Genomic DNA, 14237 nt, shown 5'->3' with positions numbered 1-14237 from the left:
GATATGACCATGCGAAGACATCCTTGAATTCTTGTAGTAGCTCAATGAGATCTCGCTTTGTTTCTGCAGTAATACAAGCTCCAACCTTCACCTCTTTTCCCTATCCTAAGTTCACAATTTCCACCGACTCTCTGTAATGTAGGATTTGTTTCTCCTCTTGTTCTAACATCCTTAACAAATCAGGAGATAGGTCACAATTTCAGTCATCTTTAAAATCCTGAGTGTCCTCCACACACAAATCTTGCTCAAAAGGAGACTCTGAGCCAGTAGCAACATTGCTTATATCATTGATATTTGGAGACCTGTTATAGGGATGAAGAAAGAGATCCAAAGAACAAAAGAATCTAAGAATATTTTATTTGTATGGTATGATTATGAATGAAGTAGAAAGAATAACAGAATATTTGCTCAAAATGATACGCAAAAATGTATTTTTTATTGAAATAATGATATTTGGACATATGATTATGAATGAAGTAGAAAGAATAAAAGAATATTTGCTCAAAATGATACGCAAAAATGCATTTTTTATTGAAATAACGATATTGGAGGCACATTACAAGTCCTCTTCCTGGCAAGGCTCCTTTTCTGACTATCAATTGCAGGCCCATCTTTGTAGTTTTGGATATTTTGGGTATTAGGATCTTGTTCCCTTCAACAATGAATGTGGCATTGACAAATTCTAGCGATCGAAAGGAACATTCTATCGCCTCATCATCCGCACCTATGTACGGTGCGTCATTGGTAACGGATGCAATGATGTCTTCCTCTGCGTTTATAGTTACCAATCTACCCTCAGTCACCAACTTTAATTTTTGGTGTAGTGACGACGGCACTGCTCCCACTGAGTGGATCCACGGCCTCTCCAACAGGAAGTTGTACGATGGCTTGATGTCTATTACTAAGAAGTCCACATCATATGTATTTGGGCCAATCAAAAGAGGTATCTTGATTCTTCCCATCACTTTTCTTTCAGTACTGTCAAATGCTCTTACTATGTTTTGACATGTCTTCATGTGAGAGCTATCTATTGGTAACCTATTTAGCGTGGACAAGGGCAGGACATTCAACGCTGATCCATTATTAATCAGTACCCCCGGTAACGTGTATCTCTTGCAATGAGTGGTGATGTGTAGGGCTTTTGTGGATCCCATACCTCCAAGTGGTATTTCGTCATCGTTAAAGAAAAAAAATTATCAGCACTGATGTTATTGACCAGACGATCGAGCTTGTTGACAGAGATATCATCCGCAACATATGTTTCATTTAACACTTTCATTAATGCACTGCGATGAGTCTCTAAGCTTAAGAGCAAGGCTAGTACCGATATGCGAGCTGGTTGTTTGTGCAATTACTCCACAACGCTGTACTCGCTGTGCTTCAGGAATTTTAAGAATTCTTTAGCCTCTTTTTCAGTTACAGGCTCATTGACAGGTGATTCTGCCTTTGTGTTCGGGGTATAACGTCTTCTCCATTTTTTGTTCAACAACCATGAATTTTCCTTTAACTGATTCTGCCTTTGTGTTCGGGGTATAACGTCTTCCACTACATGTATAGAAACCTTCATCTTGACCTTTCTCTGAAGTGTTAGCCGGGTTCTCCTCTTCCGGAATCGTCATGTTACAGTCATAGTTCCAAGGCACCATCTTTCTATCTTTATAAGGGAAAGTAACGAGCTTCTGGATTATGACCTTTGGTACAATAGATGCTCTGACTTCACTAATTCTTGGTCGTGATATGATTACCACAGGGTGATTGACCCCATCGACCTTATTGGTTGACCCTCCTTTTAAAGCGCACACATCTTTTCCTTTCAGGCCTTCAGTATACTCAAAGAATTCAATCTCTTTATTTTCCATCAGTCCCTGTACTAGCACCCTGAATTCATTGCACTTTTGGATCTCTTCGTGGAATTCATAGTAGTACTTTGCTCATTCGGGCTTCTCCCTTAAATCTTGTGTAACTAAACCTTCTTCTACCATTTTCTTCCAAACCCATCTCAACGGAGTCTTTACTTCTGATACATCCATCTTGGTTCTCCTCTATCCATTTTCAACTATTGCGTTTACCTCTTTGTCTGAATGACTAGGTAATGGATTGCCTGCCACATTAGGTCTTGTGGGATCATCGAACTTTATAATGCCCATCTTTATGAACCTTTCGACTATCTTTTTGAAGGCTATGCAGTTCTCAATTGTGTATCTCGGGATTCTTGCATGGTATTCACAATTAGTGTTTGCATCATACCACTTAGGGAATGGAGGTTGCTTGGGTTTTAGGTAAAATGGGGACACCACATGCGCATCAAACAGATTTTGGTAAATGGAGGTTGCTTGGGTTTTAGGTAAAATGGGGACACCACATGCGCATCAAACAGATTTTGGTAAAGCTCCCTATACGTCATCGGGATCGACGTGAACTGGACTTTTTCCATGTTAGGCATTGGGTTGGAATATTGTCTTGCGGAGCCCTGATGGCTAGTAGTCACTGCCCTCAGCTGGCTCACTGTAACTGGCTTAGAATAACCCTTATTGTATACGCTCGCATTGTTCACCTCATTTTCTTTCCTTCTCGGGGCTGATCTTTTGGCACTTTCCCCCTCTTCAATCTTCCCGCATCTTATCACGTTTTCTATCATCTCTCCAGAAATTACTATGTCCGAGAAGCTCTTAGTAGCGCTTCCCAATATGTGGTTAATGAATGGGGATTTTAGGGTATTGATAAAGAGCATGGTCGTTTCCTTCTCCAGGAGAGGTGGTTGGACTTGCATCGCTATCTCCCTCCACCGTTGGGCATACTGCCTGAAGCTCTCACTTGGCTTCTTTTTCATGTTTTGTAATGTAATTCTGTCGGGTGCTATGTCCGTCACGTGACCGTATTGTCTCATGAAAGCTTGAGCCAAGTCTTTCCACGAACTAATTTGGGCACGACGTAGCTGGTTATACCACTTGGCCACAGACCCTATTAGACTGTCTTGGAAACAGTGAATTAATAGTTGATCATTGTTAACATATCCTGTCATCTTTCGACAGAACATCGTTATGTGAGCTTCAGGGCAGCTAGTCCCGTTGTACTTTTTAAACTCCGGGGTTTTAAATTTTGTTGGAAGCACCAGATTTGGGACCAAGCTTAAGTCCTTAGCGCTGATCCCGTAACGGTAATCAGCAGTCTCCATTGCTTTGAATTTCTCTTTAAGCCATTTACACCGGTCATCGAGTTGTTTTGTCAAGTCTACTTTTCCTTTCTCCATTTCTGCCACGTCATTAAGGTCTGGGACAACTGGATAGTTGGATTATCCCCGGGATTAGAGCCCGAGCCTGTAGGAAAGTTCATCGGTGCCAAGGCACCAGCCAGGTATTGCTAGGGCCTAATAGTGATGGGTACCACTCGTGGGTACACCTCTGGATGTGTCTGGTCAATGACAGGAGTAAAACTCGGGGGATAAACAGGGTCTTCATTATTATTCCCTGAATTGATCGCAGTGCTCTTCTCTTTTTCACGTTCCTTAGCCAGTAACTGTGCCAACTGACTTATCATATTATTCTGGGATTTTTGCATTTGTTCCCTCATGTCGCGTTGGATTCTAGCTAACTGCTCCTGCATCTGCGTTTGTAATTGCGCTTGTAATTGCTCTTACATATCCCTTTACATTTGTTCTAATCTTTCTAATATCTGATCCATTACTTTGGTTTTACGATGGGTATTGTAGCGGTATTCGGTTGGTTGATTCTTGTTGGTTTCCAAATTAACTGAAATAATTTTGTTTTAATCAGAGTTTTTTCGCGAAATTTAATGCATGTGATGAAATGTAATGCAAATAAATGAAATGAATGCAAAAAGAGGCGTTGATTCCGATTCAATTTCATTACAAAAACTTTACTAGAAGAAAATTTTCTTTACATAGAGCGGATAATTACATATATGACTTTGCCCTAATGCCCAAAGCCTTAACCTTCCTAAGAAGCCAAGCTAAGCTTCGGCTTTGATCTAATTTCAACTCGTACTTTAAGCTTAATACATTAGCCTGAACTGCCAATATTTGCAAATGATCGGCTACCTCCCGAACCTGAGCCACAGCTTCACCCATGACATAGTCTCTATCTCTAATCTGGTCTTGAGAGCGGTGAAGCTGTTCCCTGCAATGGTCGTTGTTTGCCTCGAGAAGTTCTACTTGAATCTTACTATCTCGTAGTGCAGTCTCAAATTCCTCTACTTTTCCTTTTAACTCCTCGATCCTGCTTAAACTGGCCTTCAACTCAATTACGGAGTTACGGCCACGATGTTGATGTAGTGATTTTTTTAATTCGACCACCCGAGCTCATAACCTTTCTCTTCCGTTTTGGCTTTCTAACAGACTCCTTTTCAGAGCGCCCTCCCGTACTCGGACATCTTGAAACTTTCTCTCCCAATAATCGGCTCTAATTTTTTCTTCTTTAATTTCTTGACGTCACTGTTCCGACGTTTTACCTAAACCGGCAGTTCTTATCAATATACGCAGCTTCTTGTAATCAGTTTTTAGACTATTCAAATCTTCCTCGACTTTGTTTTTTCCTTTCCTCAATTTCTCGGCCTTTAGCTTGTGGATATCGACGTCCAATTCTAATTTCATCTTCTTATCTTCTAGCTGCTTTATCTTCTTTCCCAATTCCGAGTTTCTTTTTCTCAAAGTCTTACTTGATGATCTCTAACTCAGATGGGATGATTCATAAATGCTCTTCTATCGATCGAGTGCTCCCTTGATTCGGCCTAGAGATGTTATCATTAACTCTCTTACCCCACCACCATTCATACTCGAGGGCCGTCATTGGGCCTGTGGTGAATCCTTTCATTCTTCGGGTTTGGTTCCAAGCATCTGATATCTCACGAACCTTCTTCTTATAATTGTTGTCTTTATAAGAGAACTCACATTGGGCCAACCCTTGTGTCACCGGTATAAACTGCCTTGATCGATACTACCTTAACACAAGTAGTGGAGCGTATCTAACAGCTCCCTATATTCCAGCTAGAGGGACCCAGTCAAAATCACCGCACTGATATAATATCTCATTGGGGATCAACCATGGAACCCTCCATTCAACATCTTCGCCTTGCAAACACTGGAGAATAGCTATCTATTTTTCTTCTGAGATGTCCTCTCGCCTCGATGTAGCCACTAATTCTCTTAATGGGGAATAGTCCTTGGAGAAAACTCGATAGGAGACATTTTCTACCTTTCAAAAGAGGCTGTGGAACCAAGCTAACAATAACTACGCACATCCTACGAATCTTTCTTCACCCGTCCTCCGACATGTGTTCAAAGATCTGAAAGTTTTTGCAATGATTACCGGGACGGGTATGGTCCCTTTTATCAAGTCGATCGAATAAATCTGAGACGGCTTCCTCTACATGTTCTAATGTCTTGAGAAAGACGATCAAACCGTAGAAGCTCAAGGTGAAAACGCCAACCCTCTTCTTCATATCCGGGTGTGCAAGGATCAAGCCCCTCAAATTCCTCCAAGGAATACACTTACTATCCCCTTTATGTTTGATACAGGCTGCAACCCATTGTTCACTCATCCCCATGATATTCATTAATTTCTTCAAAAAATGTGGGACGTTAACAGGTCTTGAATAGGCCCTGTTGGCTTGAATCTTCGGGCAATTAAGTAAAGCCATGTATTCCTCTATGGTAGGTACCAAATCGACTGCTCCGAAGGTGAAGCAACTGTAGGCGGGATTCTAAAACTGAGCGAGGGCTCAAAACAAGTATTTGCCCACCTTTACATCGAGCAGATAGGGTAGGTCATCGTAATTACAGTAAAAGAGTTACTTGATCTCGTCGTTCCAACTATCCCATATCTCTTTTAGCTCTTGCAGGTCATTCTGAGTCACACTGATGCGAGTGAAATCTCATAACTCTGATTTATATCCCTCGGTCAAACTATCTCCTTTCTCTTGTTGCGTGCTCTCGGACCATATTCGGACAGCCGCATTATCCTCCACTCTATCAAGAAACCCATTTTCCATGCTAAGCTTTTCTATCTAGTAACCGAACGTGAATCAACACCTTTTTATGATGATATGCCATACAATAACAGCAATACACAACAAGTCAGTATTAAAAACAAAGAATAAAACTCAAAGCAAAAAGGAAATAATCAAGCACTTATTCGGGTAACTACTAGGGTTTGGTGTGGTTCTACCTAGGGTAGGCTCTTAGGGCTCATTATATGCGGTTCGGTTCTAAAGTAAAGGTACCTGAACCAGCAGATTCCTCGATCTTCACCCATTAGAGGCTCATACGGACCGGGTTCAGTTCAGGGGAATACATTTCCCTACGGCTATACAGAGATGAAAATCTTACGAAGACGTAGGTACAAATGTATCCCGAAAGCGATCCACTATCCTATACAGAGGTGAAGACCTCATGAAGGAATAGTTTCTTACAGAGGTGAAGACCTCACGAAGGAATAGTTTCTTACTCTCACTTAAAAGGGTAAAATTGATCAATTTATGCGATGCGATATGCAAAGATACATCAAAAGAATTAAACCACTAAAGCAAGCATATTATGAAGAAACCACGAAAGTAACAGATAACATACAATGAAGTAATCGTAATTTTAAAATAGATTTTCAATTTTTGACAAAAAACAAAAATTAATTAATTTATGGCTCGACTCTCAAAGTCCCCAGTGGAGTTGCCAAACTGTCGAAACCATTTTTGAAAACGGGAATAGACTTTGTTTAAAAGCGAAGATTAAAACGAGAGTCGTTACCGATCTTTATTAGGTGTGATCGGATCACCTTTGTTTTAATAAAACATTTTAGCTTACTAAAACGGTATTTGGTCTACGAAACTCGAGAGAACAGGTTCGGGAGTCGGTTACGTGCGAGGAAGGATTAGCACCCTCGTCATGCCCAAAATTGGTACCGAATTGATTAGTTAGTGTCTTAATGTCGAAAGTTGAAAATCGAGAACGGATTTAAAATATGATCATTTTTTTATTAATGTCGATTTAAAAAAAACACTTGAATTAGATCAAAACGATTGCTAAAGATTTCCTCGTCTCGAGATATCGGAGTATCACATCCCGTAAGTTAGGACACGATCTCATGAACTCCCGAGCGCAAGTTTGTCTTTAATTTTAATTAGAATTTCGTGTGTTTTAAAACTCGAAAGGATATTTGGCTATTTAGAATCAACGAGAAAACCAAAACCCCGTAAGTTAGGGCACAATTCCTCGATGTTCCAAAACGCAAAACATTGCCTTATTTAGAAAATTTTGTTTTTGAACCATAGCGAGTACGATATTTAAACGACGTGTATTGTTTGTTTCGATTAAAATAAAACGATTTATCATATAAGTGCAACGAGACTTGAATCATGAGGCGATGATATGAAATAGAAATATAGTAATGAGCCTAGAGCAAGGATACATGAACACAACATTATACGAATGAATAACAATAATGCAAAAATATGAAATAAACAAATTAAAATACACACAATGGCAATAATCACACAACATACATTATTTAAATACTAATCATTAATAATCAAAGACAAACGAATTAAATAATATATAACAATTTAAAAAAATTTACAAAGCAAGTTAAAATGAATAAAACGTAAAACAAATTTTAAAATGATAAGAAATGAATTTAAAATAAATAATGTGAAAAAAAGAAATTTAATATCAATAATGTACAAAACAATTTAAAAATAGAATATATGTATAAGAAATTTTAAAATAGGTAATATAGGCGAAAGTTTGAAATAAATAATATACGGGAAAGAGTTTAAAATGAACAATATATAAAAAAAATTAAGATAAATAATATATAAATGAGTTTAAAATAAATATTATGTAAAAAGAAACTTGAAATAAGTAATATACAAGACATCTAAGAAATAACTAGTATATATATATAAAAAATAGAAATAACAATTGGAAATTGATAATATATATAAAATTTTAAAATAAATAATAAAATAATTTAAAATGAATAATGCATAAAGCGAGTTTAAAATAAATAATGTAAAAGAATTTTAAAATCTATATTACACAAAGCAAATTAAAAAAAAATTCATATGAATAATTTTAAAATAGATAATATATATATATACATACACAAAAGTGTAAAATAAATAATATATATAAAAACCTAAAAAATAATATAAAGCCATTTTAAATAAATAAAAAGAGTTTAACATAAGATAACAATTTAAAACAAGTAATAAAACAGTTATACATAAAAACAAGTTTAGGAATATATATAAAGCGATTCAAAGTATATAATATTTGAAATAATTTAGAATAATACATCCAAAACAATTTAAAACAGTTTATCATATAAAATTTAAAATAAATAAAATAGTTTAAAATAAATGAAAAAAAAAAGAATCAAAGAGTCCAAATTTACATGAAAAAGGGTTAGATTGTAAATAAAATGAAACTTTAGGGTCCAAATTTGAATAAAATAAATGCAAGTATATAGAAAGGACTAAATCAAAATTTAAATAAAATTAAAAGGGAAAATTCGGATAAAAAAGGGCAGAGGATGGATTTGAAACGTGCTTGAAAATTGAAGGATCGATTGGGAAAATATTCCCAGCCCTTATACACTGCGTTTCACCCGTCAGCCTCTTCAAATGGTCTGAGGACCAAATTGAAACAAAGAAAAAATTACGCGGTCAAATTTAAAAATAAAAGGAAAATAGAAAAGGATTAAATTAAAAGAATCAAATATGCGGAAGGACCGCGTGCGTAAATAGCCCATTTACTGAAAACGAGCGGATCCCCCTAGGGAGGATCGGGTCGGGCGGGTCAGAGGCCCAAAAAGACGTCGTTTTGGCCTCTGAACCCAATCACCAAAACGGAGCCGTTTGCTTCTTAAGTCAAAATTTTTTTTTAAATTCATTTTTACTGCTCTTTAAAAAAAACTTTTAAACACCCCCTCCTTTATTTCTTCTCTGCTAGGGTTAGAAAACTCATCATTGCCGCCATCATGACTGCCGCACCACCACCATTCCCGGTGACCAACGATGCGAGAAGATGGGTTCGTTTAGCCCCATTTTGGAGCACCTCTAAAGGCCCTACCTCCAAAACCCGAAAACGCCGAAGGGAGGAGACTCTCAGCCCCTTTTGGGCCCCACTTTGGCGACAAAGAAGAGCTCTCCGATGCCACAGCCGTGGGGTTCAGGTAAGTTTCCTCCTCTTTTTACATTTTTTTTGTTTAAAACAGATTTACAAATGAAGACAAAAAGATAGAAAATAAAAAAGAAAATAAGAGAACAAAAGGAAAACGAGATATGGAAACTAAAATCAACCTTTTGCTTGTTTCTTTCTTTTTCGATTACTTAATATTCGTAAAAAATACAAAGGTATCGAAAATGGCTTTTATAGCCGAATACATGCTCGTTCTATGTCTATTCTTTGTCTGTTTCTTCATTGTTTTTTTTTCTCTTTGTTGTTTGCTATTGTTTTTTGTCCTCTTGTTCGTTGTTTCCTTTTGCTTGCGTGTTGGTCTCGTTTTTGTAGGTGACGCGAGCGGTCAGACGCGTGCGAGGAGTCGTGCGGCGGCCAAGGTTGAAGAGGGCATGCGACGACTGAAGCTTTGAGCTAGGGTTGCTGCTGTTCTCTTTGTAATGGGCTAGGGTTAGTTTAGGTAGTGAATTGATGGGATTTTAATTGGGTTTTAAATTTTGGGCTGGTTTAGGTTTTGGGTCATGAATTATTAATTGGATTGTTTTATTATTTGAGTTTATTGACCTGGGCCAAAAATTGGCCATTACAATTTGAATCCATCAAAGTTTGTCTCGTTCGATCCGAACCTAAATCTAAAATATCTGTGCTCGAAAAAATTTAAATCCAAAAGAATCTAAACTCAAAAAATTTTATATCTGTAATAGATCCAACTAAAAAACCCTGAATCCAAAAAAATTTAATTCTAAAAAAATCTAAACCCGAATTCGAGCGTCTAAAAATTCGAATACGAAGTAAGCGGAAGCCAAGTTCACCGTTTGCGAGCTCAATCAAAAACTAGTGTAGTCTCTGCCTCGTGCAAGTCTCCCAGCAGCCCACTTCTCCTGTTAAAAACAAGAATTACAAACCTCTGTGAAGTTATTTCCTTCTATTTTCTAAGGAAAAAAAAAAGAGAGAGAAATACGTTTTACTTTAATGTGAAGTTATTATATATATATCAAACAATGAGAAAAATAATATTTATAAAAAATAATAATAACACATGGGGGCATATAATTAACTTTAATTAGGAAACAATATAAGAAACCCCAAAATTAGATAATCATTTAAATCCCTAGATATTATTTTATTGTAAAAAATGGTTAATTGGGTGAAAATTGACATTTGAGGGCTCAAAACGTATGAAAATAAATGTTTGTAAAATAACTAAAACGCAATACATACAATTTATAAAACAACACCAACATAACACAAATACATTATTGTTTCAAAAATATTTAATTAATACAAATTAGATTTATGATACACGAGTAAAGAAAATTTACATAACAAATATTTTATAAAAATTATTCGATACTTTAATTAAATGGTAAAATTAATTGTTTATTAATATTGTGCTTTGGGTTCAAATATCATTACAATTAAATTTTTATTGATTTATTATATAAAAATAAAAATATATTTATCAAAATATAATTTAATTTTCATATGAAAAAATATTTTAATAATTTTATGATTGAATTAATGTCCGATTGACCATAACACTAACTCAATAAAATACTCAAGTATAAATTATTAAAGTAAATTAAACACGTTGTATTACAAAACATGATTCAAATGCATGAATATATATTTAATTAATCTTATATATAAATAATGGTACCTTAGGATTATGTAGAGTGTATAATTGGATGGGTAGTCGAAATTCATCGATAAATACATAAATATATATACTTAATTATCTTAAATAAAAATAATGGTACCTTAGAATTATGTAGAGTGTAGAATTGAATGGGTAGTCGAAATTCATCGATTCTCCAATGTGTTTTCTTTCTATGGGAAGGAGATCCCGAAAAATAAATAAAAGTAATCTTGGTGGCTAATATATTTCCATTGGTGTCCTTCACACATTTCCTATCACCAATTGATTGCCAAAAACCTAATTCATCTCCACCTTTTTCAATTGCTTTGTTATGCATATTATCAATGTTCATATCCATGTAAATGAAAAAGAACCACTCTCTTTCTCCATTACAGAATTGGACTGCCAAAGAAAAAAAATAATGAAATGAATTATAAAAGTAAAAAATTAAAGCATTGATAAATATATACATTATTTGCCCAGAAATATATATACACACATTATTTATGGATTCTAAAAAATTTGGAGTTAAAATTTATGTTTATATTTTTGCTTTAATATATTTGGGCGTAGTGAGGGAGTTAATCCCGTAAAATGAAAAAAAGTCAACTAAAAAAATTAATTTTTTAAAAATTATAAAAATATAGATTATTAAAATAGTCAAACTCTACTAAATTTATTTTTATTGACTTGGGGAAGTAATATTTTTCTCACTATACAATATTACAACATTTTCTTTGACAAAAGTATATTACATCTCTTCTTTCATTAATTCATTTAGGCATAAGAATTTCCCACCGATGATGCATTGCCCGGCCACCACACGTCCAGGTTTTGATCTCATCATTTGGTTCATCTAAAACAGAAAAAAAATATATATATATATATATATATATGTGATTTCATGTTTAGACGCAGAGAAATGAAATCACAATAGAAAGAAAAGAATTACCTGAAATTCTTGGGAGATTTGGTATAAAGCTCGGTGGCGTTGATTTCTTGAAAAATGAAAGATGAAAAAGGGTTATAAATCACTTTGTTTATCAAATAATGAGTCACCAACTCTACATCTGTCGGCAAAAACCTAAACCCAACCGGCAATTTATCACCATAATCTTCATTTCCATCCACTTGATCTTCCATTACTAACCCGAACAAAATATCATTTCCCTTGTATATATATAGTGAAACAAATTAAGTATTTCAAAATAAATGGAATGCCGAAATTTATGAAGATAATTAATTGTGGAATCCTACTATAACTTTTACGGTTTAACTTCCCAATGGAAACGAAACTGAAAATATACTTTTTCTTCCTATGTATTTATAGTTTTTTTTAGATATATTTCATATTTATATATTAATTTTGATCTAATATACAATTTGATACGTGAATTTTAATTTTGATTCAATTATATACATTTAAAGAAATAAATACATACATTTATTTTTATATTAGATTAATATAATTGTTTGTCTATGTAATATATCAACATAATGTGTTAATTCAGTAATGTTGTTAGTGATTTATGAAAATTAAAAAATTTATATATAAAATTACACTAAATCAAAGTTTATGTATAATATTGCATATTCGATTAAAGTTAATATACAGTTTAGATATTTATTTTTTTAATGTGTTTTTATTGTAGTGTTTGTTGCTATCTTTATGGGAGGATTAGTATGTAGAATAGTTCCTAACTTTGAGTTTGTAATGTATGCCTGGATAAGAAAATGAGAACATAACCTTTTCTATTTTGGATAAACTAATGGTGTTTTAAGGTAATAAAATATTACCACTCCTTTTGTTTCCTACGGTGAATTATTGAGCAAAAAGATTTTTGTTTTAACCAAACAGACTAACATTTAAACCTTTTTTTTAATAGAAAAAATAAATATTCTACCAAAATCTAAAACTAAAATTGATAAAAATGTTAGAAACTTATGTGACGGCAAGATGATTAAGGATATCCATTGTCTTAGGTATGATTTAGGTTCGAGTCTCTTTAGTCGTATTTGCTACCTTAGATATAATTGTATGTGCACATCTTTAAGTTTCATTAAGTGGAAGTTTTCAGTCAATCCCAATTTGTTAGCTTTAGTCTAGATTGTATCAGTTTTTAATCCGTTTTTTCTGTAATGGTTTAATTCTATTTGACGGTTCCTTGAATAGTCTGTTTTTAATCGAATTAACGGGTAATTAAAATTTTCATATAATCAAACCGAAATTTTTATGAACAATCATTTTGTTAAGGCACGATGACTTATTTTGCTCTTCAACTTTATAAAAAAAATCATTTTATCCCTCCATTTAATTTTTCGCCTCTTTTAGCCCTTAAACTTGTATTGTTTGTCAAATCACCCAAAAAAGGATGGAAAAATTAACATATATTAACTTTGTTGACATGGCACACACGTGAATTGCCACACCAACAGTTAATTAATTTTTTAAGTTTTAAAAAATTCAAAAAATTTGTAAAAACTATTTTTAAAAATATAAAATTATTAAAAATTATAAAAATTATAAATTATAAATTATAAATTTTTAAAAATTAATTAATTAATTGCTAATGGGTATACACGTGGATGTCATATTAGTAAAGTTAACAGACGTTAATTTTTCCATTTATTTTGGAGTGATTTGACAAACAATACAAGATGAAAAATTAAATAAAGGGCTAAAATAATTTTTTTGTAAATTTGGTAGCCGAAATAAATCATCATGCCTTTAAATAGAATAATTTTTTATTAATTCATTCTGGAAAAAAATGAATAACCCTAAGCCTACTTAAAAGGTATTATTAAAAAAACAAAGTCATACTTAGAAGGTTAGAAAGGGTTTAATTTTGGTTTTAATATATCTATTAGGCTGAAATTTGAGATTTTTTTTTATTTGGCATCTTTGATCTCTTACTTTAATAATTTTAATTCAAATTTATAATACATTTAGCTTTTATTATTAAAGTGATTATATGGATTTCCTTTCAAATAATTTTAAATATTCTATTAATATGTAAGTGTATTATTAATTAGATATGAATTTTTGTGTGGTCCTAATTTAACAATCAAATAACTATAAAATTTCTTGTCACCACTTCAATTAGAATCTACTAATAACATTACAAAGTGACTAATTCTCTTTAATTTAATATGGACGGTTTCTTGGTAATCCGGTACCATCCAATCTTGTTTTCAGGTCTTGTAGGAGTCTTGTGCTCTAATGTTGCAGAGGGGATCACGATTAAAGCAGCTTTTCCGTTTTTCGTTGAATCAAAGGTGGATTCATTCTTGTTTTGTTGATTTTTGAGTCAGATTTGAGAGTGACTGTATGGTGGGTTTGTAACAAGAATATGCGCCCATGGAAACTATGGAAGAGGGCTGATGATTTCGATAATATCAGTAACTTGA

General features: G+C 33.9%; 2 protein-coding genes across 2 annotated transcripts; both read right to left on the bottom strand.

Moving 5' to 3' along the window:
- Positions 1–2275: 2275 nt before the first annotated feature.
- On the bottom strand, positions 2276–3250 carry LOC121211457 (uncharacterized). Its single transcript, XM_041084223.1, has one exon. It carries the CDS (start codon positions 3248–3250, stop codon positions 2276–2278), a length of 975 nt encoding a protein of 324 aa, XP_040940157.1.
- A 6198-nt stretch (positions 3251–9448) lies between these two features.
- On the bottom strand, positions 9449–12099 carry LOC121211042 (uncharacterized). The gene is made up of 4 exons (XM_041083234.1): positions 11782–12099; positions 11628–11685; positions 10951–11231; positions 9449–10071 (listed from the first exon to the last, which is right to left on the bottom strand). Exons 2-4 carry the CDS (start codon positions 11683–11685, stop codon positions 10018–10020), a joined length of 393 nt encoding a protein of 130 aa, XP_040939168.1. The 5' UTR covers positions 11782–12099; the 3' UTR covers positions 9449–10017.
- Positions 12100–14237: the final 2138 nt, after the last annotated feature.

Source organism: Gossypium hirsutum, chromosome A12, assembly GCF_007990345.1.
Source record: "Gossypium hirsutum isolate 1008001.06 chromosome A12, Gossypium_hirsutum_v2.1, whole genome shotgun sequence".
Taxonomy (NCBI): domain Eukaryota; kingdom Viridiplantae; phylum Streptophyta; class Magnoliopsida; order Malvales; family Malvaceae; genus Gossypium; species Gossypium hirsutum.
Note: the sequence above shows the minus strand (reverse complement) of the source record. Positions and strands in the feature narration are given on the sequence as shown.